Consider the following 27,424-nt stretch of genomic DNA (forward strand, 5'->3'; position numbering starts at 1 on the left):
GAATTTATCCCCTTCAGTAATGCAGGCTGTTTGCAATTTTGAAGATACAAAGCCTCATTTTGTTTTCCTCCTAACTTCAAGAGTTCCCAGAACTGCTTGTAATGCAGGCAGACTTGCTGATTTTCACCACCCAATGGTTATTTCAACCCATAGAGCTGAAAAATAGGTCAGTGGATGGAACAATCTGTACCTGCCTGACTGAATTAGACATCAGCAAAGTCACATAGCAGCTGTTACCCTCCTGCAGGCAAGATGTCCTCTCCTTAAGGTCCTATTGGATTGGTGATAGTGGGAGGCTGCCTAGGGTGTAGCGACCACGAGTTAGTGGAGTTTTCAATATACAGGGAGGTAGGGAGGCACCTCAACAAAACCTACACCTTGGACTTTAGGAGGGCAAACTTCAATTTGCTCAAGGAACTTATTTCCAATGTCCCCTGGGCAGCAGTTCTTGAGAACAAAGGGGTCCAGGATGGTTGGACTTACTTTAAACAGGAGCTCTTGAAGGCACAGGAACTGGCAGTTCCCACATGCCGAAAGATGAGCCGCAGGGGGAGGCGACCAGCCTGGATGAGCAAAGAGCTCCTGAAGGAAGTGGGGGAGAAAAAGAGGGTGTATCGCCTCTGGAAGGAGGGGAAGGCTTCTCCTGATGTGTTTAAGGAGGTAGCCAGACTATGTAGGAGAAAAATTAGAGAGGCTAAGGCTCAGCTAGAACTTAGGCTGGCCACTTCCGTGAAATTTAACAAAAAACACTTTTATAAATTTATCAATGCTAAAAGGAAGGGCAAGAAGACCCTCCACTCCTTACTGGACCAGGAGGGGAACACTATAACTGATGATGAAGCAAAGGCAGAGGTCCTGAATGCCTTCTTTGCCTCAGTTTTCAACAGTAAGGAGAGAGGAGGAGGAGGCAAATGGCCTCTTAAACTGGGGGATGGGGTCGGGGAGCAGTGTGTTCCCCTGGAAATTCATGAGGAATTAGTTCAGGACCTGCTGAGCCATCTGGACACCCACAAGTCCATGGGACCAGATGGGATCCATCCCAGGGTGCTGAGAGAGCTGGCAGCTGAGCTGGCCAAGCCACTCTCCATCATTTTCCAGCAGTCCTGGCTCACCGGAGAGGTTCCAGGAGACTGGAAAATGGCCAACGTGGTCCCCATCCACAAAAAGGGTCGGATGGAGGAACCTGGGAACTACAGACCCGTCAGCCTGACCTCAGTGCCAGGGAAACTGATGGAGCAGGTTCTCTTGGGGCCAATAACTGCGCACCTGAGGGATGGCAAAGATCTCAGGTCCAGCCAGCATGGGTTTAGGAAGGGCAGATCCTGCCTTTCTAACCTGATCTCCTTCTATGATCAGGTGACCCGCTTGGTGGATGTGGGGAGGCCTGTGGATGTGGTCTACCTGGACTTCAGCAAGGCCTTTGACACTGTCCCCCACAGCAAACTGCTGGCTAAGCTGTCAACCCGCGGCTTGGATGGTAACACTCTGTGCTGGGTTAGGAACTGGCTGGAGGGCCGGACCCAGAGAGTGGTGGTGAATGGTGCCACATCCAGCTGGCGGCCAGTCACTAGTGGTGTCCCTCAGGGATCAGTGCTGGGCCCCATCCTCTTTAACATCTTCATAGATGATCTGGATGAGGGCATCGAGTCAGTCATCAGCAAGTTTGCAGATGACACTAAGCTGGGGGCAGATGTGACTGAGCTGGAGGGCAGAAGGGCTCTGCAGCGGGACCTTGACCGCCTGCACAGATGGGCAGAGGCCAATGGGATGGGGTTCAATAGCTCAAAGTGCAGGGTGCTGCACTTTGGCCACAACAACCCCATGCAGAGATACAGGCTGGGGTCGGAGTGGCTGGAGAGCAGCCAGACAGAGAGGGATCTGGGGGTACTGATTGATACCCGCCTGAACATGAGCCAGCAGTGTGCCCAGGTGGCCAAGAGAGCCAGTGGCATCCTGGCTTGTATCAGGAGTGGTGTGGTCAGCAGGAGCAGGGAGGTCATTCTGCCCCTGTACTCTGCACTGGTCAGACCACACTTCGAGTACTGCGTTCAGTTCTGGGCCCCCCAGTTTAGGAAGGACACTGAGATGCTTGAGCGTGTCCAGAGAAGGGCGACGAGGCTGGTGAGAGGCCTTGAGCACAAGCCCTACGAGGAGAGGCTTAGGGAGCTGGGGTTGTTTAGCCTGGAGAAGAGGAGGCTCAGGGGTGACCTTATTGCTGTCTACAACTACCTGAGGGGTGGTTGTGGCCAGGAGGAGGTTGCTCTCTTCTCTCAGGTGGCCAGCTCCAGAACAAGAGGACACAGCCTCAGGCTGCGCCAGGGGAAATTTCGGCTCGAGGTGAGGAGAAAGTTCTTCACTGAGAGAGTCATTAGGCACTGGAATGGGCTGCCTGGGGAGGTGGTGGAGTCGTCGTCCCTGGGGCAGTTCAAGGCAAGGTTGGATGTGGCACTTGGTGCCATGGTCTAGCCTTGGGCACTGTGGTAAAGGGTTGGACTTGATGATCTGTGAGGTCTCTTCCAACCTTGGTGATACTGTGATACTGTGATACTGTGGTTTCTTGCACTTGCAAATGACTTTCCACTAGCTGCATTGGCAGTCATTTGAAAATCTGAACTGTTTTAATTGCCCTAACAAAGTCTTGAACTGTGCCTTGTATCTTCTTGCTTAGATTTTTGGATGTTTTGCTCTGACTGAACTCAGCCATGGAACCAACACCAAAGGCATCCGGACTACTGCCACCTTTGATCCTAACACTCAGGTTGGTCCTCACTGCACAGGAATTGTATCTGACACTCTTGGACTCAGGTTACTTACTAACAGGACAGAATGATTCAAGGATTTCTTTGATTATCAAAAAATAATTGAGTTCAGCTTTAAAGGCAGAAGAAAAGGTCAAATACCTTGAGGGGAATATGTTTTTGGGGAGCTCTGGTTGAAGAAAACGAAACCTGAGTGCCTTGGTTCCCAGACAACTCTCTCTTCCTTTCATTTATTTCTAAGGCAAACAAATGGATTCCTGCTGCTTTTGCAGCTCTTAAGTTTGTCCTGGCTACAAATATTCTCTCCCAAGTTGAACACAGAAGGAGCTCAGCTGTGGGAGTGGAGTACAGAATAAAACCCTGGCAGTCACTGGATGTTTGCAAAGCACTTCCATGGGCACAAACACAAAAGGAAATAGGCATGTGCTGATTTTTATCATTTATAGAATGTGCTGTTTGCTCTCTTGGCTACAGGAATTTATCATCCATACTCCTGACTTTGAAGCTGCGAAGGTCTGGGCTGGTAACATGGGGAAGCATGCCACACATGCAGTTGTGTATGCTCAGCTCTATACCCCTGATGGCCAGTGCCATGGGTTGAATTCATTCATTGTACAGGTAGGGGGAGAAATACTGCTAATCTTTCCTTGTTTTGAGGGGTGAGGGGAGAGTGGGTTCAAATGAAAGACTTTCTGTTATGCTGTCGCTTATATCTGACCAGAAGATTAATTAATGCCTTCAGCATTCATTGCAGTTGCAGAAAGTGCACTGGATTTTAAATCTTCACTGATTTTGTGAGGGTCCAGCCAGCTCTGCCCCCAACCTATCCTAATCCATGGGGTGGTTGTTTTCCAGATGCCAGACTCTACCCTTAACCTTGTTGGATTTCATTCAGTTTCTCCCTGCCCAACCCTCCAGCCGTCCAGGTCTGGCTGAATGTCAGCACAGCCTGAGGGTGTGTCAGCAGTGCTCCCAGTTTGATGTCCTTAGCAAACTGGCTGACAGTGTTCTCTGTGCCCTCAGCCAGGTCGTTGATGAGTAAATTGAATAGTCCCAGTGCCAACTGCTGCGTGACATCTGCAAGCTTCTACCACAGAGATCAGTTTCGAAGTTTAAAGGCATCAGAGAACCTGGCAATGCAGGTTGTACACAGCAAACTGAACGAGGTGCAAACTGAACAGGATTTGTCATAAAACTGGGGAACATCTCTCAGCTGATTGGCACATAAAAGTTCAGGATTTTTCCTGCTATGTCTGTGTGCACCTGAGGAAGGTCTCAGTTTAGTCTGATGAGAGCGGTCATCAGTGTTAAGGCATATTTAATAGAGCCATCTAATTAGTGTCATTGCCAGAGTACTTCTCATAAAGGGATACTCAAGTGCAAGTCACATCTAAATGAAGTGAGCTTTTTTACTGTTATGAACAGAGTACAAGTTGGGAATATTTATTGTCACTCTTTGAAAAGTTCAACCCACAACTTGCAGTGTTCCACAACTGAAATGTTGTTTTGTTCCTTTTCCGTGCAGATTCGAGACACAAAAACTCTCCTGCCAATGCCAGGTGTGATGGTAGGAGATATAGGGAAGAAAGTTGGGCAGAATGGGTTGGATAATGGGTAAGTGAATCTGCTTAGAGGAGGAGGCATTTGGGGCTATATCATACTGTAGTGGTGCCAATCTGTGTCACTCCTGGGTTGCTTCTGAGCTGTTCACTCGGGGGTTTAAGTTGACATTTAAAAAAGCAAGCAGCAACTCGGGTTAGAAAATCTTGAATTGCAGTAGTTTTATACCTTGCTGCTGCTCCCACTTTTTGGAATAGGAGGTGTCACTGATAGCCCTCTGAATATTCACAGAGTGCACTGGGTTGGAAAGGATCCTCAAAGGCAGCAGGGATACCTCCCACTAGAGCAGACTGCCCAGAGACACACTGAGTATGATCTTGAATGTCTCCAGAGATGAGACCACAACGACCTCTCTGAGCAGCCTCTTCCAGTATTTCCCCACTGTCATTGTGCAGAGCTTCCTGCTGATGTCCAACTTAAATCTGCCCTGCTCCAGTTTCAAACCATTGCCCCTCATCCTATCACCACAGGCCCTTCTAAATAGTCTCTCCTCAGCCTTCCTGTAGATCCTTTTCAGATATTGAAATGCAGCTCTAAGGTCTCCGTGGAGCCTTCTCTTCTCCAGGCTGTCCAAGCCTGTCTTCACAGCAGAGGTTCTCCAGACCTCTGATCACCTTAGTGGCCTCTTTTAGACACTTTACACCAGGTCCATGTCTCTCTTGTGTAGGGGGCCCCAGACTTGGAATAAACACTCCAGGGTGGGGTCTCATAGATGAGGAGGAGGGGCAGTGAGGAAATTGAGGTGGAATTCTGCACTAAAACAACTATGTTTTCAAAATTATATCATGATTCACACCCCTGTATTGGTGGTGTAGCTCTATGTAAAGACAGAGACCTAAAATAGTAAGGGAGAATCTCTTCTTTGTCTCAAATCTACCCTTTTCAGCTGCTTCAGTTCCTGACAGTTCCATGCCACTGCAGTAAACAAAGTGCAGACATCCTAAGGGATCTTGGGTTCTGGACTTGCTGTCCAGAAGGTCAGAGGTCTGCTGTGTTTTGTTGCCTGTGAGGTCACAAATAGCTTGTAGTGCCAAAAATAGCACTGGCTTTTGTTTGTATAGCTCATTCTTATGGATGCTTTGTTAGCTGAAGACAGACAAAATAAAGAAAAAAAGGAAATACAGAAAATGAAGGTTTTTAAGGGGAAATGTGAGAAGGGGTCTGGAAATGAAAGATATTTGGAGTTTGGTGGCTGGTTTTTGCCTGTATCTCCTTTTCAGTCTAGTAGCCACCAGATGGCACAGCAGCATGAGCCATATTTCTGTGGAAACGTTCATACTCTGCTGTTCATTCTCAATTTGCGGCATGTTTTGGTGCAGAACACGAGGAGGGAGAAGATTGTGCTTGGCACAGAACATCCAAGTCCATGGCACTGAAGGAATCATTTGCCCTTTGATCTGGTTGGGGGGGAGGAATGGGGCATTTCCTAAAATAACATTGCTGCACATTCCTGTGAATAGCTCTGAAATGAGAACCTACATAACACACTGGAAAGAAGAGATACCAGTGACCTCCCATCTTCATGTCAGGTGGAGTCCTTTATCTTAGCTGTCCCACCACGTAGCATTTAAAGCTGTGTGGACTTCCTAATCTTAACCTTTCTGCTTACTTTGCATATGCTGCTTCAGAAAGGTACCATTTTCTGCTAACAGCAGTACCTGAGGAGCTCCAGGCATGGATCTCCATCTCTTAAGTGTGGATTAAGACATTTTCTGCATGAGGAAAGCTGAAGTTTAAGACAGCAGCTGCAAATTAAGAGGGAGGAATGAGGGAGCCCAATGCCAATAGATAGACTTCCTGCAATGGAAGTTCTCTGTTCCATATACACCTCAGGAAGTTTCTTCAGGAGGGTCTCAGACTAGATGCCAACACTGTTCACAAGAACTAGAGAACTGGTTTTCACCTTGCAACCTTCATGCTTACACTGAGCCATCCAAAATGTCAGGCTGTGTACCCCTTGCTTCTCAGCAGGCCTGGATGGGCACAGGAGACTTAAAGGATTCATAGCTTGTGGTGCCAACAAACTGTGCCACTCTGGAGTATGAGCTGTTGGTTGCATGATCTGCAAATTGCCAAGATTCACAGGGAGGTGTTTCAGCAGCCACTGCCTCAGCAGGGTCTTCTCCTGTGCAGTTTAGCAGTAGCAGTAGTTTAGCTGTAGTAGTTGAGTGATCTTACATCCTATCTTAGCCCAGAGAAAGCAGAGCCTGCAGTGCAGGAACATGCTGTGTGAGGAAGCATTCCATTCAGCTGCATCTGCAGACGCTACTCTCTGCTGCATGCCTTGCCAGGTGTTGGATGCCTCTGTGGAGTCTGGTTCAGCTGTCACAGACACTTTGGTCATTCAGCAATGTTTCCATGCAGTGAAAGTCAGGATAAATGGTCAGAGTGAAGACCAGAATGTGACATCTCTGGCACAGATGTCAGGCTTTATGCCTGCACTTCAGGAAGTCAATGCTACTATTTTCAGTGTGGGTACAGAGAGTTGAGATCCTAAGCATTTATGTAGGACATAGGGAGGAAATTCCAGAGATCCCTTGGGAAATGACATTGACTTATGCTATGTAAGGAAACAGAGTAGGTGATGGTGGCTGTCTCTTCTGGCTCTGGAAAAGAATCAATCTCCTGGGTCATTTGGCTGAAGGCTAATTTCCTGCTGGTGCAGAGTGTGATGTTTTCAGTAAGAGAAGGAATTTCAGAAGTGATGTGGGAATTCTTGCAGTCTAAATCCAGTTGACTGTCCTGCTGCTTCTAGGGCTGTCTTTCCAAATAATTCTCAGAGCTTTGTATTGGAATGTCCAAAAATCCCATGGGTTTGCAGGTCTTTGTAACTTCAGCTACCCAGACAAAATCACAGTAAAACATTTTCAAGTGTTTTTCTTTCTCTCTGCCATTTACAACCATTTGTGTGATCGTACATCAGTGGCTAAAAACAGAACTCCACTTTTATTTATGGAGAGTTTAAACTGGGTTTGTGTCTTGTTGACAGAGCATAAATCAGACTTCCAGCAGGGGATGCAAGTGCTTCAGTCTTCACTTGCACAAATAAAAATGTCCACCTGTTGCTAGTGCTTTGAGATGTGCTGTGGGCTGAGCTCTCAGAAGAGAAGTAACTGAAGCAAAAACCCACCCACTGCAAAAGCTCTGGTTGAGTTGAAATGCATGGCAGCTGTAAGAGTAGGGCTCACAGGATGTTAGGAGTTGGAAGGGACCCAAGGAGATCATCGAGGGCTGGATATTAGAAGAAGCTTCTTCATTGAAAGGCTTCTCAATGCCTGAAACAGGCTGCCCAGGGAGCTGGTTGAATTTCCATCCCTGGAGGTGTTTCAAAGAGGCTGAGTTGTGGTGCTGAGGGACATGGTTTAGCCCCAGCCTTGGCAGTGTTAGAGAGGGGTTGAACTAGATGAGCTTAAAGGGCTTTTTCAAGCAAAACAATGCAATGGTTCTAAGAATGCTGCTGCAGGCAAAGGCTTCAGTCTGCTGAGCTCATAGAGGTAGAACTCTGTGGGATAGGGTTGGTTTAGCTGTGAGCTTCATGAGGCAGACTTGCACATTGCTGGGAGAGCCCTGTGCTGTGTATTTGAAGTCACAGCTCTGTCTTTCTGTCTGAGAGGTCCTGATCTCAGTCACACATTAGCTATACAGAAGAGGCCCTCGCAGGGTAGCTTTCAACCCTATGGTCTTGTCATCACCAAGTGAAATGCAGCCATTTTCCAGCCCTGCTGGTACCTGATATCCCCCTGACTGTCTTTATAGCTCCACTGCTGGAAGAGATTTCTGTGATTCTTTAAGGAGCTTTCCCCCTGAATGCATTGCCAGATGTGGTTCATGGCTATCCACTCTGCTTTCTGGGCTAATAACGTGCTCAGTGACTTCACGAAACCTGAGCATTTCTCTTTAATAGGTTCAAGTTCATCTTGGCCAGTGTGGTTATCAACTGCCAACAGCAAAGCAGTTAGAGAAGGAGCATAACAGCAGTTGGCAGTGATCTCACCAGGGTGTCTGACTCCCAGGTCTTGTAAGGTTCTGCTTTTATGCTGCTCATAGGCCTGTAACTTACTACTTTATGCAGATGTCTGATTTTTAATTGCCAGTTCTGTCTCTCTCTTTTGCTTCTTCAAGGTTTTGCCATCTTAAGTGAGTTTATTTTGGTAGTGGTAGTCCAGAAAATGAAGGAAATCTGTAATAGACAATATCAGGGAAGGATCTAAACTGTTCTTTGAACTCATTTGGCTTTTAAGAAACTAGGTTGTTATATAATGATTGTTAAGTCCTGTGTTCTGGTTCACTGATTGTGAAGAAATGATACCACAAGGAGAGGAATGTGGGTTTTAATCAAAATAATTCTAAGTAGTTTTTAAATGGGGTAAAGAATTAGCCACATATTTAATGTTAGAAAGAGTCTGATGAAACTTTCAACAAGATGTTTCACTCTTGCCAGCCAAAAACTTCCTCTACATTTGTCTGTTCAGGGCCATATCACAAAAAATGGAGCCCCCTCTCCTATGAGCAGAGCCTGAGTCTTCAGACTGCTCAGCCTGGAGAAAAGAAGGCTCCAGGGAGACCTTAGAGCAGCCTGGAGAGGGCTACAGGAGAGCTGAGGAGGGAGTTTTTACAGAGGCTTGGAGTGACAGGATGAGGGGTGATGCCTTCAAGCAGGAAGAAACCTGATTGATTAGACATTAGCAGGAGCTTCTTCCCCATGTGGTGATGATTCCCTGAGAAGTCCTGGAGGCACCAGCCCTGTGAAGTGCTCAAAGCCAGGTTAGAGAGATCGTTGAGCAGGGACCTCTGTAGTGAGGGGTGTCCCTACCCCTGATATGGACATTGTAATGAAATGATCTTTAAGGTCCCTGCCAGCCCAACCCCTTGTGACTCTGATGTAAAAGCTGAAGCTGTTTCTAAGATACCTGCTGTTGCTCAATACCACCGGGGGTTTACTGTACATGTTTACTTGTGGTGGGGTTTGTTTGGGAGATAGGGAGCAGAGAAAGTGAATTTAACCCAAAGGTCTTCTTTTGAATGAGATTATTTCACTTAGGGAGCAGAGAAAGTAAATTGAACCAAAAGATCTTCTTTTGAATGAGATTATTTCATTTAGGGAGCAGAAAAAGTAAATTGAACCAGAAGATCTTCCTTTGCATGAGATTATTTCACTTAGGGAGCAGAAAAAGTAAATTTAACCAAAAGGTCTTCTTTTGAATGAGATTATTTCATTTAGGGAGCAGAAAAGGTAAATTGAACCAAAATGTCTTCTTTTGAATGAGATTATTTCATGTAAGGAGTAGAAAAAGTAAATTTAACCAAAGATCTTCTTTTGAATGAGATTATTTCACTTAGGGAGCAGAGAAAGCAAATTTAACCAAAGGGTCTTCTTTTGAATGAGATTATTTCATGTAAGGAGTAGAAAAAGTAAATTTAACCAAAGATCTTCTTTTGAATGAGATTATTTCACTTAGGGAGCAGAGAAAGTAAATTTAACCAAAAGGTCTTCTTTTGAATGAGATTATTTCATGTAAGGAGTAGAAAAAGTAAATTTAACCAAAGATCTTCTTTTGAATGAGATTATTTCACTTAGGGAGCAGAGAAAGCAAATTTAACCAAAGGGTCTTCTTTTGAATGAGATTATTTCACTTAGGGAGCAGAGAAAGTAAATTTAACCAAAGGGTCTTCTTTTGAATGAGATTATTTCATTTAGGGAGCAGAGAAAGTAAATTGAACCAAAATGTCTTCTTTTGAATGAGATTATTTCATTTAGGGAGCAGAGAAAGTAAATTGAACCAAAAGATCTTCTTTTGCATGAGATTATTTCACTTAGGGAGCAGAGAAAGTAAATTTAACCAAAGGGTCTTCTTTTGAATGAGATTATTTCATTTAGGGAGCAGAGAAAGTAAATTGAACCAAAATTCCTTTTTTGAATGAGATTATTTCACTTAGGGAGCAGAGCAAGTAAATTTAACCAAAGGGTCTTCTTTTGAATGAGATTATTTCACTTAGGGAGCAGAGAAAGTAAATTGAACCAAAATGTCTTTTTTTGAATGAGATTATTTCATTTAGGGAGCAGAGAAAGCAAATTTAACCAAAAGGTCTTCTTTTGAATGAGATTATTTCATGTAAGGAGTAGAAAAAGTAAATTTAACCAAAGATCTTCTTTTGAATGAGATTATTTCACTTAGGGAGCAGAGAAAGTAAACTTAACCAAAAGGTCTTCTTTTGAATGAGATTTCACTTAGGGAGCAGAGAAAGCAAAGTGAACCTAAAGATCTTCTTTTGCATGAGATTATTTCATTTTCAGTGATATGAAAAAGATGGCAAGCAGGATTTTGTGAATTCTGAATTAACCCCTGTAGCAAAGTGGTTGTGTCACTGGAGGTGGCACTCCCTACTGCACTGATGAGCACTGTTAATTGCAGTGAGTAGCTGCTTTGTGGCTGGCTGAAGACACTGTGCATCTCTAAGGCTGGATAAATCCAGCATGCAGCTCTGTTTCCCTGGAAACAGCTCTCAGTTCTAAAGCACGTGCAGCTATGCAGCCCTTATGTAATTTATTAATGGGAAAGCCCTGGCTCTCCTGAGCCTTATTAAATAGATCAGGCTGCATTGGCAGGGAAATGGAATTTGGTTTGATTACAAATGCAGCTTTTCAAGTGCTATTAGATACTGAGATATTGGGGAGTGGAGCTGATGGTAACTGCTCTTGGGCCAGGCTCTGTTGCCCATTAGGGTAAGGCAGTTCAGAGCTTTTTCTTCTGAAGGACAGGAATCCTCAGGACATTCTGCCTGTTGTAACAACCTCTCTCTTTACTGGGGCTAGAGCACCATGAGTTAGAAAATATTACCTGGCTCTTCTAATATGCCACATTGCAGGGAACAGGAAACCCCTGCCTGAGTTTAAACTACAAGAAATTCACCATTCAGTCCCTTCTCAGGGCACTGTTTTAGCTCTGTGCTTGCTTGTAGTGCAGTAACATGAGTGACACTCACAGATTTGTGGTTTAGACTCATGAAAATCTGCAGCATCTCTGTTCCAAAGCAGTCTACAGACTGGAGTGAGCAACACTTCAGTAAAGCACATGGCTCAGCAGAACTGTGGGAGTCACAACAGCCCAGCTAGGTTCTAAGCAGGAAGAAGTTGTTTGTAGAGTCACAGAATGTTATGAGTTGGAAGGGACTTGCAGAGATCATAGAGTCAAACTTCTCTACCAGAGCAGGATCACTCAGGGCAGGTCACACAGGAATGTGTCCAGATGAGTCTTGAAAGCCTCCAGAGAAAGCAATTCCAGAACCACTCTGGGCAGCCTGCTCCAGGGCTCCAGCACCCTCACAGAAGTTTCTCCTCATATTAGGGTGAAGTCTCCTGTGTTCCAGTTTCTATCCATTTCTCCTTATCCTATCACAGGACACCACTGAAAAGAGCATGGCCTGTACTTGAACACCTCCTCTTCACCTTCCCAAGCTTTTCAGTAGCTGAGATCTCAGGCTAAGTAGCTTAGCTGAACTCATGCATAATTGAGGGTTCAGCTCAGGTTGCTGGGCTGTTTTTGCAAACATCAAACTGCCTCTGGATAAGGTCTCCATTAAGTAACTTTGCCTGTCTCTCTCCTCAAACAGAATGCATCCATTCTATGACTTCCCTTAGGAAGCTGAAATGGTCTTCTAGATTCAGTGATATGTTTTAGGTCTGTAAGAAAAAGAAAAGATAGTGTTTAAACACACCAAACTAAAGAGTCACACCAAATAAGGAAGTAGATGGAGTTCAAGGTGGGAAATTGAGTCTGAAAACTTTGCATACTCCAGTGAATACCTACCTGGCTTGATAGGCTCTGCCTTCAGGTCATTGATGTGATCAATGTACTGCTGTGCCTTTTCTCTGACCTCTTTTTTGTGCTGTAGAAACTTCAGCCTGTGTGCTGGGGGTAGATTTGACATTGCTTGTGTGTTTGTTTGAACAGATTTGCCATGTTCCACAAGGTCAGGATACCAAAAGAGAACATACTGAATGTAGCTGGAGATGTCACAGCTGAGGGGAAGTACTCAAGTGCAGTCCAGGTAGGAATTAGGTTTTTGATTCATTAATAAAGATACAAAGGTGCAAGGAATAGAGCCTGGGAAGTACCAGATAACCTGGACTTCAGTAAGGCTGTTGATGAATTCAGTCAGTTTGATGGGATTTTAATTGTCTCTCAGGTGTCTCAACTCACCTTGCTGATTTTACTGATTTCTTGTTCTTTGCACTAGCCCACTGACCCCAAAGTGGTTTGGAGAACCTGCTTTGAGTCTTGCCTGAATGCTTGATAAGAAATTAAACTGGCCAGTCCTCTAGGCTTCTGCTCATGCAACCAGAGGTGTGTCCCTGCAGGGGATGAAAACAAAGTGTTAGCCTCATCATCCAGTCTGTGCCTTTTATGCTTTCAGGATGCCAAAGAGCGTTTCAGTGCAGCTCTGGGATCCCTGTCCACAGGCAGAATTATGATCACAACCATTTCCATCACCAATTTAAAGCTTGCCTTGTCCATAGCCATTCGCTTCTCAGCAGCCCGCCGTCAATTTGGGCCAACTGAGGATGAGGAAATCCCAGTTCTGGAGTACCAAACACAGGTGAATGCTTCAGAATTCAAATCTACAGGCTTGTATGTAATAAAACTCAGATTCAGAGCTACTGCAGATCAAAACAGCAACACTGAAGGTAGTGAAATTAAAGTTACCAGTGTCACCTGTAGTGTCATTAGAGTGCAGCTGAGGGTGGGGGGGGGTTCATGCCAACTCAGGACCTTCTCCTGGCATGATCAAGCTTTTGACCTAAGTTCTTGGAATAGCAAAACTCAAAACGTTCATAATTCTCTGAGTGCCTAGAAACATTTGTTTCTAAACCAGTAAGCTCTTCAGAGCAAGGCTGCCTGCTGTTCTTCCAGGAAAGTACTGGGCTGGTTTAAAAGTGTCACTGGTGTTTGGCCCCAGAGCTTCAGGTAACTTTTGCACTGCTTTCACAGAATGTTTATCACACATTCATCATGAGCAGGAACTAAAACCACTGTGACTTGTGTATAGTTACAAGGTGTTATGTTTATAGATGGTTGAGTCCTCTTCTCCATGGGTCTCAGTCTTCCAGTTTGAAGACAGTAGATCAAGTGGGATGGTTCAGTGTTGTAAGACAGCTCCACGTAGGTCACTATAAGAAAAAACACAGAATCATAGAATCACCTTTAAGATGACATCCAACCATTCTGTAACTCTGCCAGGGTTGGTGCTAAACCATGTCCCTCAGCACCACATCTCTGCCTCTTTAAAACACCTCCAGGGCTGAGGATTCACCCACTTCCCTGGGGAACCTGTTCCCAGACTTTGAGAACCCTTTCTGTTTCTAAGCTCCAACCTAAACCTCCCCAACACAACTTGAGGCTACTTCCTCTTGTCCTACCACTTGTAACTAGGGAGAAAATGCCACCCTCAATATCTGTAACATCTGATAAAGTATGAGATAAGGTTAAGTTAAAGCCATTTTTACCACAGAATTTATCTTAGGCTTTTTGTTGTTTGCTTGAAGTAAGAAAAGCTTCTGTCTAATGATTGTTCTACCCTGCCCTGAAGAGTTCATACCAACCTGGGTAGGTTTGTTCCTCCTGGGGTCTCCCATGGTTCAGGTGAGCTACAGCTGGATGAGATCTGTCTCCTCCGAATGAGAAATTCAGTGGGCTCCACGTTGTTCCAAAAGAAAGCAACTGAAACTGAAGCAACTGAAACCACAACATTCTTAAACTCTAACCAGCACCCGTGAGCAATGCTGCAGAGGATCAATGAATGAGTCATGAGTCCCTAGCCTAACGAGCCGGGGGGCCACCGAGGCCCCCCGGCCTTTTTGGATCCCACTCCCACACACCCGGTGCACACCACAGGGACTTACCTGTGGTGACGGGAGGAGGATCCCTCTGCCCAGATGGGCAAACTTGGGCTGCTGCCCTTCCTGGAGCTGCTTATAAAGGGGAGTGGACAGGGAGGGCAAAGTGGTCACACCTGGGGTGGGAGGAGACTCCAACAGCACACAGGTGCTCTGAGTTTGGGGACAAATGCAGTATGGGGGTGGGAAAGGGGCAGATAAGGTGGGAAAGGGGAGGTGGTGCTGAAAGTGGGAAAAGGATGGAGATGAAAAGAGGAAGATGGGGGAAAAGGAAGGAAGGAGATGGAGAGGAAATGAGGAAGATGGGGGAGAAAGGGAATAGAAAGAATAATAAATAATGAAAGAATAAATGTGCAGTAAACTCCCTCTCCCTTCCATTCCAGCAATGGCGCCTGCTGCCTTACCTAGCTGCTGCATATGCCTTAGATCACTTCTCCAAATCCCTCTTTGAGAACTTTGTGGAATTTTATGCAGGCTTATTGACAAAGCAAAGGAGTCAGAGGCAGGTGAGATGTGCACACAGTTCTTCACGGGGTTCTTAACTATTGTAGGCTGGGAAGTGGTGCATGAAGGTCCCACTTAGAAATTCTAGGGCATCTGACAAGGATACAAGAGCAAAGTCTCAGAATTATGGGAGATACTGATGGAAGCTGAAGTCAGAAAAGCATCCAAATTAATTTTGGTGGAGTGGTTGAAGACTTCTTGATTGCTGTGGGATTTAGTTATGGGCCCTTGCAGGATTCTTTATCATAAATATATGATGATAATGCAAATTCAGCTTCTGCAGGGGACAGGTATCAAAGGCTTGCTGCCATGGTGCTGTTCTTAATTCCTGCACAGACTCTGTGGGTCAGCTTTGTGTTTGCAATTCATATTCATGCACTAGGGTAAATATGTTTGGAGGAAAATCAAAGTGAAGACTTTTAGTGCTGAATTTCTGACCTACAGACCACTGGAAATCAGCCCTCCACAGAGCAAATAGTCATAGAATCAACCAGGTGGGAAGAGAACTCCAAGATCAGCCAGTCCAACCTAGCACCCAGCCCTAGCCAGTCATCTAGACCATGGCACTAAGTGCCTCAGCCAGGCTTTGCTTCAACACCTCCAGGCACGGTGACTCCACCACCTCCCTGGGCAGCCCATTCCAATGCCAATCACTCTCTCTGACAACAACTTCCTCCTCACATCCAGCCTAGACCTTCCCTGGCACAACTTGACACTGTGTCCACTTGTTCTATTGCTGCTTGCCTGGCAGAAGAGACCAACTCCCACCTGGCTACAGCCTCCCTTCAGGTAGCTGTAGAGAGCAATGAGGTCTGCCCTGAGCCTCCTCTTCTGCAGGCTGCACACCCCCAGCTCCCTCAGCCTCTCCTCATAGGGTCTGTGTTCCAGGCCTTTCACCTGATCTGTCTGTGCAAGAGCTGATTCTCAACCAAAAGAGCTCCAGGACACAGACATTTTATTTACCTTGCAAAATGTTGACAGTATTAATTGTTAGAACCTACACATGGGCTGGATATTGCTCAGCTCTTGCTTAGAGCTTTTTTCAGCTCAAATATAGCTCCTGAAAGATTTGTGTACTAATGGCTGGGGATCCCAGCTTCTCTTCTTTGCACAAACCACATGAAAATCTGTTTGACTTTTTCAATCTGGTGTTTTTGATCTCTGGGTGTCTCCAGTGCAGTCACCAGTCTTAGGCAAAACTGTGACTGCGCCATGTCTGCTGGCACAGCTAAGATATGTCCATTGTCTCAGATAAATCATTTTTGCCCCATATAAGAAAAGTGGGGTTTTTTGGGAGGCTTTTCATTTGTGACAGGGTATTTTTTTTGTGGCAGGGTGTTTTTTTTGTGGCAGCAAAACCCATGCTTTGCCCTTGCACAGAAAATGTCCTCTATGTATTACCAGTTACTCCTCTCTCCATTATAAAGCAGTACACAGCTATGGCTTTGGCTGGTTGCAGACTTGCTTCGTGTTCAAGTTGCTAGTGACTTGTAACTTGTTTTCCACAAAGGCTGATATGGGACGTGAGATTCATGCCTTATCTGCTGCCAGCAAACCACTGTCATCTTGGACTGCTCAGCAGGCAGCCCAGGAGTGCAGAGAAGCTTGTGGAGGACATGGTTACCTTGCCAGTAAGTCACAGAGAGCTGCACACACTGGTCAGAAGAGGAATGGTTGTATTGAGGTGTTCTTTGAGTGTTGTTGCATCACAGTGTCTGAATGTTAGCAGTGTGTTTAGAAAGGGCCTTTTCCTCTTGACTCTCTTTTTAAAGCTCATTTTCTGCTTGATAGCCCAAAGAGCTAACCCCATGCAGCATCTGCACTGGCATTTAGACAGGCTGTCCATGTGACTCTGTCCCAGTTCCAAAAGTAAGGGTGGAGACTTTAGAGATGAAAATTGCCCTTGTAAGGTGAATGCCCAAATATATTCACTTTCTTAAGCTTAACAGTGACCTTTCTAGCTCATTGGTACCAATAAATAAGCACACCCTTGCATCTAGTCACAGGATGGTTATTTAGTCCCTCCTAGCTTCCATGAAGGCCCAGCAGTGTGTGAAACTGTGTCCTTGTTCTTGCCAAGTGAATCGCCTGGGCGAGATCCGCAACGACAACGATCCCAACTGCACGTATGAGGGAGACAACAACGTCCTGATCCAGCAAACCAGCAACTATTTAATCAGCTGGATGAGCTGCATAAGAGGTAAGCTTCCATTGTGGAGTCCTCTGCTGCGTCCAGTCATGTGTGGCTAATGGAATTAGGAGGTAATTTCATCCTGGAAGCAATTGAGGGTCATTTAATGGGTTTGTGGAGCATACAAAATGTGCTGCAGGCTCCATCATATGATACTCTCACAGTGAACTGATATTTGCTGCAGGAAAGCTTCTCTCTCCTATTATCTGGCAGAAGCCAGCTGGATGCTTTGCCATTCCTAAGCAGGCTGAGTAGTATCTTGCTGCCTGAGAAGTGCGAGTTGGTTCAGTGAAACTGCTCCTAAAGCCATTCTAAGTCAGGATCCCCTCTGCTTATTGTGCTTGAAACAACCTTCATCAGCAGGCTTGGCAGCAGTATCCAGCAGGACCTTTTGTAGCTCTCTAGGAAGACCATTCTGGTTCTGTGTGCTTCACCAGGATCTCACAAAACTGGAACACACAGCAATAGGAGCTGACTCTTACAGGGCCTACAGGCAGTGATCTGAAGTCTTCCAGCTCTTGTTCAGCCATCCTCATTTGGCTGGAGGAGGCCATGATGGAGTATATTTGACGTCCTAATTGCAGCTGGCCTGTTTAGCGTGTCTTGGCTTTGTAGCAGGCTTTTGGTTCCAAAGGCTCTGATTGCTTTTCTCATAAACCAGTTCCTCTTTTCTTTGATATTTCAGATAAAGCTTCTTTTGAATCCCCTTTTGGAACAATCAACTTTTTGCAAGACTACCATCATATCCTTGGCTGGAAATTCACAGCCAGCAGTGCTGAAGAATGCATGGACTCCTCAGGTAGCCTTCTGCTGTTGTTACACTACTTCTGCAGTCTTTAATCAGAGATCTGAGATTCAGCCTCTGCTAGATATTTGTCATGATACTATTTGGTGGTTTTACTTGTGTTGCAGGCACTTGCATTTACTAGCACCATGCATTGTTGGTGTTTCAGAATGTGTCCTGTTGTCCCCAGCCTCAGTTCTGGCATGGGGCATGCACTGGATTTTGCATTTCCATTTTTGTTCCTCTAAAACTGCATTTGTGATCTGGAGGGTTTGTCAGTGGCTGTTGTTTGCAAGTGAAACTGTTGCAAGGAGCATCAATTGCCACTGCTCACTGTAACACCTACTTCTTATCACTAAAATATCTATCTCAACACAGCATGCCAGTGATTTAGAAGCAGGTTGAGAGGGATTCAATGTGTCTGCTTTGGGTAGTTGCTTTTGGTTGCGTGGGGAAAAATGAGTAATGGTGAAAGAAAATTCCTTGCAGATTTTCTGGCTCACTCTGCTCTAATCAAATCAAGAGTGACATTAGATGCCATTCCCATTTTTTGTATCACTATCAGCACAGAGTGGCCCTTGGAGGCACAAATTAACAAAGAAATGAGCAGATAATGAGACAGTGACAGGGAATTGAGCAAGAGGGAGTGTGTGAAACTGAGAACATGCTGGGGAAAGAAACTCCAGCCTTAATATACAAGGAGCAATTGTGTACAGTCCTAAACATTCAGGAATCTTTATTAAGTGCCCAAATAATTGCAGAAAGGCTGATCTTTGTCTAGCAATGTGCAGTACCCAGTGAGACAGCATCAAAACAGCTATGGGACAGACTGAATAACTTCAAAACACAAAGGCTCGTAAGAAAAAAGACCAGATCAGAACAGCTGCTTGCTTGCTTCTTTGTTGTATGTCTCCAGCTTGTGAAACCCAAAAGAACACAATCTGATCCCTAAAATCATTCTCTTTGCTCTCTTGGAAAACCTTCTGACCCAGACTGTAGTGTTAAAAATGCCTGAATCTGTTTATTGCTCTGTTCTGTTAGAAAATGGACTGCTAACTGTGGTGCTGCATTTAGGCCATGTGAATCATAGAATCATAGAATCATAGAATCAAACAGGTTGGAAGAGACCTCCAAGCTCAGCCAGTCCAACCTAGCACCCAGCCCTAGCCAGTCAACTAGACCATGGCACTAAGTGCCTCAGTCAGGCTTTTCTTGAAGACCCCCAGGGACGGTGCCTCCACCACCTCCCTGGGCAGCCCATTCCAATGCCAATCACTCTCTCTGTGAAGAACTTCTTCCTAATATCCAGCCTATACCTACCCTGGCACAACTTGAGACTGTGTCCCCTTGTTCTAGTTGCCTAAATAGTATTCTACATTAAATCTTAAGCAAGTAGGATCCAGCCAAGGACTTTATGCTGAACTAGAATCATAGACTCATAGAATGGTTTGGGTTGGAAGGGACCTCTGAAGGTCATGTAGTCCAACTCCCCTGCAGTCAGCAGGGGACATCCTCCACTAAATCAGGTTGCTGAGAGCTCTGTCGAGCCTGACCTTGAATGTCTTGGCCACCTCCCTGGGTAACCTGTTGCAGTGTTCCAGCACCTTCATGGTGCAGAACTTGTTCCTAACAAGTATTTTTTACCTTCATGGCTCCAGGCTGCTCTATAAATATGACACCCTTATGTACAAAGCAGGCTATTGGCATCCAGCAACTTTGCAGTGCCAGGAGCCGTGTGCTGCCACAAGGTCCTCAAAGGCAGAGGCCAATGGGATGAGATTTAACAAGGCCAAGTGCAGGGTTCTGCACTTTGGCTGCAACAACCCCAAGCAGCACTACAGGCTGGGGACAGAGTGCCTGGAAAGCAACCAGGCAGAGAGGGAGCTGGGGGTGCTGGTAGAGAGTAGCTGAAGATGAGCCAGCAGTGTGCCCAGGTGGCCAAGAGAGCAAATGGCATCCTGGCCTGGATCAGGAGCAGTGTGGCCAGCAGGACAAGGGAGGTTATTCTGCCCCTGGACTCAGCACTGGTCAGGCCACACCTTGAGTGCTGCGTCCAGTTCTGGGCTCCTCAGATACTGGAACATGTTGGGGGAAGGGTGACAAAGCTGGTGAGGGGCCTGGAGCAGAGCCCTGTGAGGAGAGGCTGAGGGAGCTGGGGGTGTGCAGCCTGCAGAAGAGGAGGCTCAGGGCTGACCTCATTGCTGTCTACAACTCCCTGAAGGGAGGCTGTAGCCAGGTGGCATTGGTCTCTTCTGTCACACAACTCACAACAGCACAAGGGGACACAGTGTCAAGTTGTGCCAGGGGAGGTCTAGGCTGGGTGTTAGCAGGAAGTTGTTGGCAGAGAGAGTGATTTCCCATTGGAATGGGCTGCCCAGGGAGATGGTGGAGTCACCGTGCCTGGAGGTGTTGAAGCCAAGCCTGGCTGAGGCACTTAGTGCCATGGTCTATTTGATTGGATTGGGCTGGGTGCTAGGTTGGGCTGGACAGTCTTGGAGGTCTCTTCCAACCTGGTTGATTCTCTGATTCTCTGATCTTGAAGAAAAGAACAGGATAGAAATTGTGCTGTGGCTGTCCCTTGGGCTCAGTCTGGACTAGTGTATGATCAGGCTTGGGATGTCTTCACTGCACAGTTACAGTCTGAGTGACTTGCCCAGATGATATTGGTTGCATTTGCAGTGACAGGCATCTGCACTAGCAGCAGTTTAGTGGTTTGATTAATTCACACTTCCACTCTTCTTCTCTGGTTAATGAAAACTCAGCCTGCAGCAGAGTCTGCGTGGCACTTCTTGCCTTATAAATGTGAACATTAAAGATTTGGGGGTTCTGTTTTCCCCAGTTCCTTTAGCAGCATATCAGTGGCTGGTTTGCTACCTGCTCCGAGAAAGCGACCTGAAGCTGAGCAAGGAGAAGCAGTCTGGGAGAGGTGACTTTGAGGCAAAAAACAATTGTCAGGTAATACTTACTCAGTATTTTTATTTACTGATCTTCCTCCTGTTAGTTTTGATTTCTTGTGTCAAGAAGTATGATTTGCCCAAGTACAAAGCAACAAGTTAAGTAACAAGTAGAATCTAACATCTCTCCCAAGTGCTTTGTGTTGACCATGGTAGCAGAACAGTGACAGCAGGATGCCTGTGCTGGATGATGCCTGTGATTTTGATAGTACAACTTCTGAAGACTAAATCTACTGCTGTTAAGTCTACTGGCTGGTTATTCCATCTCCATCTGTTGTCCTGGCCAAATACATACTGTAGGAAAGAATCCTGCTCTGGCAGGCAGGTAAACTAGATGACCTAATGGGTCATTTCCATGTCTAATTTCTACAGCGCAAAGCACTCATGACAGATACCAGACTGACAGCACTGGAACCTGAAAAGGAAACCTTGACAATCCAGAGAGAGCAGATTGACTCCCACCAGAGACTTTAACAGCTAGGAATGGCTTCACTCCAGATTTCTGTGTTTATCCCCAAGCTCCCCAAATTCTTCCCTTACCTCTCTGAGCAAAACTGGCTGACAGATGAGGAAAGGATGCTTGTCATTTGTCACAAGAGAGATCTGTTCCCTGAAGGTGGCCACTGTCATTAACCTCATCTGCAAAGCTCATTAAAACACACCAGGAAGTCACCATAGTCAACTCTGCAGCTAGGAAGCTTAGCTTCAGCAGGGGATGGGCTGTGTGAAACCACTGCCAGAGCCGAGGAAACCTTCCCTGCTCTTACCACAGAAGCAGGCTTTAAGAGAAACTCTTCAGGATCAGATTCAGAATGGGACTTGCCAGAAATTCAGATATGATTGGCTCTCAGTTGGGCAGCTCTTGGGAGGCTGGTGCCAGGGCCTGTGTGTTAAAGGGGGTGTTTTGCTCAGAAATATAGAGGTCCTCTTTTATGCTCCAGTCTGCTAAAATTGACAGGTACTTGGGCACAGAACTGGTTTTGAGCTAGGCTATACCTTAGGTCTTCTACCTACATTCATCTTCAGGACAGCAGGATGCTTTATTTTAAATGGCATGCCTCAAAAACATCTGAAACTGATTTCCCAGCTGTGCTTTAAAGACATGTACTTAGTGATTTAAAACTTTCTGGGCATGAAGCAGCACTTTCCTGTCAGCCCCATGGCTGACTAATGCATAATACTCGGCTTTGCTGTGAGAGAACTGGAAGAGGCTCCTCGCCTATCCTTGGATTATTTTGGTGTGAGTGTAGTCAGATAACACTGACTTCACCAGGCAAGTGCCATTTTGCATCAGCTGAGGGCTGGCTCCTTGCATTTTGTCACTTACTGTCCTTCCTTCCTGTTCCTCAGGTGTATTACTGTCGGTCCTTAGCCATTGCCTTTATTGAGCAAACAGCCCTGCAGAGGTACCATGACTACACTCATGACCCCAGCATCTCACCTGCTCTGCAGCCAGTGCTGAAGAATCTCAGTGCTCTCTATGGACTCTGGTCTTTAAGCAAACATCTGGCTGTGCTCTATCAAGGTGAGATAAGCCCTCTGACTATTTTGTGCACAACACATTGTAGAAGTCCTGACCTGGCAGCAGTGGAGATCCTAATGAGGATTTAGGTTAGAGCATTTTGTTGTTTCCTGTGTGATCAAAAACACTCATCCTGGACAGCATTTTTTGGAGCAGGAATCTGGAGGGACAAAGTAATCACAATGCTCTCACTTAACCCAGAGGTGATGGACAGCTCACAAGTTTTGCTGTGGTCCAGTGCTGGGGGTAGAGGAGGAGGGCTAGGCAGCAAGATGCTGTAGTGTAGCTATTAATGCAAACAGCTCCCAGTGCCTTCAATTAATTGGTTTGAAGTCAACTCATTAATGAAGCAATGACTTCAGTTGCACAGGAGCACCTGTCTAGTCTCTTAAATACTGAGATGATAAACTCCTCTGTAGATATATTGTGTCATAAAATCCTAGAATGGCTCAAGTTAGAAGTGACTTCAGAGATCAACTACTCCAACCTCCCCACCATGGGCACCTTTCAACTAGACTCAGCTGCTCAAGGCCTCATCCATCCTGGCCATGAACACCCTCAGGGAGGAAGCAGCTACAGTGTCCCTGGAGCAGCCTGTTCCAGTGTCTCACCACCCCTGTACTGAAGAACTTCTTCCTGAGATCCAGTATAATCCTGCTCTCCCTCAGCTTCAAACCATTCTCCCTTCTTTAGCCTCCAGACACCCTTCTGGAAAGTCCCTCTGCAGCCTTCCTGTAGGATTCCTTCAGGTACTGGAAGGCAGCTCTGAAGTCCCCCTGGAGTCTTTTCCTCTCCAGGCTGAACACCCTCAGCTCCCTCAGTCTGTCCTCATAGGAGAGATGCTCCAGCCCTTGGATCAGTGTAATCTTACCTGGTGTAAACTTCTCTGTGTTGTGTTTGCAGGTGGCTATGCTGCAGGTGAACACGCTGGGAAGTTTATTCAGAATGCCATTCTGGAGCTGTGCTGCAGGGTGAGCTTCCACTGGTATCTGCTGGGAGGAAATAATGACATAGTTTAGAAACACTAAGGAAGAGCTGTCCCAACTGTTCTGTACCTGAGTTGATGATCAGTTAACAGAGTATTACATTACTGGTTTCTGAATAACGTCCTATAAAGTTTAGTAGCTCATTGAACAAGAGGCAATGGCCTCAGACTGTGACTGGGTGGGTTTAGACTGGACATTAGGAAACATTCTTTCCCAGCAGGAGTGGTCAGGCTGCCCAGGGAGGTGCTGGAGTCACCAACCCTGGATGAGTCGAATACTGATGGCCAGGAGGGGTGGGACAGGCTCTGCTCACTGCTCCCTGGGATAGGACAAGGAGCAATGGGTGTAAGTTGCAGCAAGAGAGGTTCTGCCTCAACACAAGGGGGAACTTCTTTACTGTGAGGGTCCCAGAGCACTGGAACAGGCTCCCTAGAGAGGTTGTGGGGTCTCCTTCTCTGGAGCCTCTCAATGCCTGTCTGGATGTGTTCCTGTGTGATCTGTGTTAGATAGTATGGTCCTGCTCTGGCAGGGGGGTTGGACTGGATGATCTCCTTGGGTCCCTTCCAGCCCCTAACATCCTGTGAGCCTGTGTTTAAAAGTCATTTGGATGTGGTGCTTGAGGATATGGTTTAAGGGTGAACTCTGTAGAGTAGGGATGATGGTTGGATTTGATGATCCTAGGGGCCTTTTCCAACCAGAATGTTTCTGTGATTCTGTGACCCTGAGTCTGTCGTGGTTTATTTACCAAAACCCAAGAAAAACCACCAAAGCTAACACTGCCATTTGTAGCCTTGCATTTCTCATTGGGAAACCAGTGAAATACTGCAGTCCAGTCCTGTTCATTTCATTACTGGGTTAACTCATGGGCTTTTGGTTCTTCCTTAATATTTTTCCATCTGGCTGATGTTCTTCTCAGGTTAGCAACATTTCAAGGAAGACTTTGGGTGCTGTGTTTTTAAAGTTCAGAAATGCATGGGCTTATGGGCATCTTGATTAAAAAGTGGTTAAAAAGCCATGAGCAAAGGAGAAAACCATTTTAAATGCTGTTAACTCTGGGAGGGGGAAAAAAGCAAACTAGATCTAGACACCTCTCTGAAGGCATTTTATCAAAACAACCTCCATGCTCCTGCTCTGCATTCCCCAGGCAGCCACAGACAGCTACAGAACTTAACCACATGCATGTCTTTTGTTTTCAAACAGCTGAAAGATGATGCAGTTGCCTTGGTTGATGTCTTTGCTCCTCCTGATTTCATTCTCAACTCTCCCATCGGTAAAGCTAACGGAGAGGTAAGAAAACCTGTTTTCAAGTTTGCAGATTTACTCATTGGGAGATGCTTGTTGGATTCCAGTTCTGAAAGACTGATACAGTCTTGGAGAGTCTCCCCAGGGAGCTGGTTGAAGCCCTGTCCCTGCAGGTGTTTCAGAGAGGCAGAGATGTGCTGCTGAGCGACGTGGTTTAGCAGCAGCTGTGATAGAGTTAGAGAATGGTTGGATGATCTTGAAGGTCTTTTCCAACCCAAACCAGTCTCTGGTTCTATGATAAAGGGCCAAGCCCTTTATTGGTTCAGAAGAAGGACTCTTTCACTTGGCATCACTGACTGCTTTTAGAGCACGTTAATGTTGCTTGGCTGCTGAGAATGTGGCCTTCCTGGCCTGCCTTTCCACAGCTTCTCTAATGCTTTCTGAAGCTTTAAGCTTCACTTCATTCTGAGCTGCCAGATGTTGCTTCAGTGACACTTCTGCAGTATTCCACTTCTTCTGCACTATTTCTTTAACCATTCCACATAAAATTGCATATTGCAATGATGATGAGTTATCAATCTGCTTATGAGAGGGGAATTCCTTGTGCTCTGTTCAGTTGGGTCCCATCTGGAAGAGAAGTTATTTTGCTTTCCAGAAATGTATTGAACTAAAGGTAAAACCAGACATACATTCAGAGCCAGCCTTCAGGTTTGGATGGAACAAAGCTTAGCTTCACATAACCTTGTTCCCAAATCTCTACCTTTGATAAAACAACTCATGTCATGTTGAAAACAAGAATGAGGGAGGTTGTTGGTTTCCTGCTTCTAAGCCAAGGATGGTCTAAATGATTTACACAGATGTGTGATGTTTACAGTGCTTTGAAACTTTGTGCTTGATCTTTCTGCTTATTCTTGCCTGGACATAATTATTCACATTTGTTATCTAGGAAGTCAATCACAATCCCATTTCAACCAATAAGCCAGGTCATTTGTCTTGCAGAAGCTTGTTTTATTTTCTGCATGAATTAATCCTTCTTTTATTATGGTTATTTTGCAGTTATATAAAAATATGTGGACAGAGATCCTTCAGGGCAGCAAAGCTCTGAGCAGACCTTCATGGTGGGCAGAGTTTTGTATTAATAAGCCTGTGGCAGGCAGGCTGAGGTCAAGATTGTAAACCAAACAACTTGTAGGAGGCTGGATGGGCCTGAGATGGATGCAGACATCAGGAGAAAGCAGAACACATGTCAAGCACTGAAAATGAAAGAGACTTCTGTAGAGAAGTGCCAAGTTGTAAGACAACTTTGAAATCAAGTCCAAGCTGATCTCAGGGACTGTTAACATAACAATGACAGGAGCAAGAGCAGCACATCTGTGCACTGTTCACGTTGACTCAGCTCAATGCATAAAACTGAAGACCCATTGTGATTGCTGCTTCGCAGAGGCCCTATCAAAGCAACGTTCAATCAGCCTTTGCTGTCCTGTTGCAGAAGTGAAATGCTTCAAAACCATTTCCCACCAGGGATTATGAATAAGCTGAACAAAAGCAAAATAAAAGAGAATTTGAAAGAAGGAGATAAAAAAGAAACCAAACCCAGCACCAAGAACACCAACAGCGCTAAACCTGTGTTAAGGGATGGGAATCATTTCCAGCAGCTTCTTTGAAGTCTGTGAAGCTGGTCTGATTTTCTTCAGATGCCTCTGTCTTCAACTCCTGAGGAGGGCTGGGATTAGAGATAATCTGTCTAAATTGTGTCTTGATTCTGCAGATAAAATTAATTGAAGACAACTTGTTTATGCCTCTCCTTTCAAACACTTATGGCAATGCAAACGTGCGAGACTTCTCTGTGTCCTTGTTGCTTATAACATTTCCAGCCCTGCAAAAACCAGCACCAAGCCTGGGATGCAGTGACACAGAAACTGTTCTGTGGTTTGAGTCTGAGTTTATTCAAGTGAATTATTGCAAATGTGGCCTTATAAGGATGTATGTCAGTGGCAGGAGCTATTGAACATAGAGGGACAGTTCTGCTGTATGAACTATCAAGTGTTTGTATCCACAAATGGAAGAGACACTGACAAGGTTTTGACAATCCAGAGCTGTTTATGATTCACATATGCTGTGGAAGACAAATTTGTTTTCCATCCATTGTATCTATGAGATGAAGCAATGTTAAATGTCCTGCTGCCCCTGCTGTTGGGAGCAGTCCTCTCAAGCCAAAGAGATTCCTTTATAAACTAAAAACTGGGTGGTGTTTATGGCTACCCAGGGCTGAATTATGATTTGGGCTATGAAATAAGTGCAAGTTCAGTACTTGAGTGCTCAATTCTGCTTGAGCAGAGTCAGAGCCTTGTCCCTGTGGAGTGCTCTGATCCCAGCTGTTGGTGCAGTGTTAGTATATGAACATGTGCAGGTCTTTACAGACTTCCCCAGTGTGACCAAGTGGTTTTGTAGAGGTTTCTTTGGTTCCATCTAAATGTGACAGAGCTCAGGAAATGTTTATTGGTTGGAGACTGTATTGAAAGGCCAGCATTAAACAGGTGATTCTTTGCCAGAGGCAGACAATGGTGCCTGTGTGCTTTCTGCCTCTCCTCTTTCTTCTTTCCTAATGAGACACCAGAATTCAGCATGTTCCAAGAAAAGCTCCTTGCCAAGCTGTTGGGCTGTAGGAAACAGTCAAAAGTTGAGCCTTCTTTGCTGGAAAAAAAACCCAGTATAAAGTATTTGATTGAACTGGTTTGCTGCTTTAATACTGCCCAACAGGTGTCATCATCCCATGTGTCTCAGTTCTGTTTTGAACTTTCCAGAGACTCAAATACAGTTAATACAACCAATAACAATTTATAGGATACCTTTCCCTCTTCCCCCTTTCTTCCAAAGCAAAGGAATTAGATGCAGGGAGGAAGAGGTAAAACACACCCAAATAAATAGTCTCCCTTCAATTTGGAAGTTAAAAGAGGAAACAATAAA

General features: G+C 45.5%; 1 protein-coding gene and 1 long non-coding RNA gene across 5 annotated transcripts in view; one reads left to right on the forward strand and one right to left on the reverse strand.

Moving 5' to 3' along the window:
• ACOX3 (acyl-CoA oxidase 3, pristanoyl) overlaps positions 1 to 26,296 on the forward strand; it is a 33,144-nt gene extending 6,848 nt beyond the window's left edge. For all 3 annotated transcript variants that reach the window (XM_064151623.1, XM_064151624.1, XM_064151625.1), the window contains 14 exons: positions 2,669 to 2,758; positions 3,234 to 3,377; positions 4,285 to 4,373; positions 12,332 to 12,428; positions 12,795 to 12,977; positions 14,658 to 14,780; positions 16,289 to 16,409; positions 16,859 to 16,978; positions 17,655 to 17,768; positions 20,593 to 20,708; positions 22,058 to 22,232; positions 23,133 to 23,200; positions 24,416 to 24,502; positions 25,514 to 26,296. In XM_064151623.1, coding sequence (XP_064007693.1) covers positions 2,669 to 2,758; positions 3,234 to 3,377; positions 4,285 to 4,373; positions 12,332 to 12,428; positions 12,795 to 12,977; positions 14,658 to 14,780; positions 16,289 to 16,409; positions 16,859 to 16,978; positions 17,655 to 17,768; positions 20,593 to 20,708; positions 22,058 to 22,232; positions 23,133 to 23,200; positions 24,416 to 24,502; positions 25,514 to 25,633 — 1,647 coding nt within the window. In that variant the 3' untranslated portion in view covers positions 25,634 to 26,296. The remainder of the gene's footprint in view (positions 1 to 2,668; positions 2,759 to 3,233; positions 3,378 to 4,284; positions 4,374 to 12,331; positions 12,429 to 12,794; positions 12,978 to 14,657; positions 14,781 to 16,288; positions 16,410 to 16,858; positions 16,979 to 17,654; positions 17,769 to 20,592; positions 20,709 to 22,057; positions 22,233 to 23,132; positions 23,201 to 24,415; positions 24,503 to 25,513) is intronic.
• On the reverse strand, positions 11,508 to 13,545 carry LOC135179615 (uncharacterized). 2 transcript variants are annotated; one of them, XR_010304054.1, is made up of 4 exons: positions 13,432 to 13,545; positions 12,581 to 12,732; positions 12,188 to 12,289; positions 11,508 to 12,060 (listed from the first exon to the last, which is right to left on the reverse strand). It is a non-coding gene; the product is annotated as an uncharacterized LOC135179615 (long non-coding RNA). The 2 variants fall into 2 exon arrangements; XR_010304053.1 differs by having other exon boundaries at positions 12,188 to 12,732.
• Positions 26,297 to 27,424: the final 1,128 nt, after the last annotated feature.

This window comes from Pogoniulus pusillus, chromosome 11, assembly GCF_015220805.1.
Source record: "Pogoniulus pusillus isolate bPogPus1 chromosome 11, bPogPus1.pri, whole genome shotgun sequence".
Taxonomy (NCBI): domain Eukaryota; kingdom Metazoa; phylum Chordata; class Aves; order Piciformes; family Lybiidae; genus Pogoniulus; species Pogoniulus pusillus.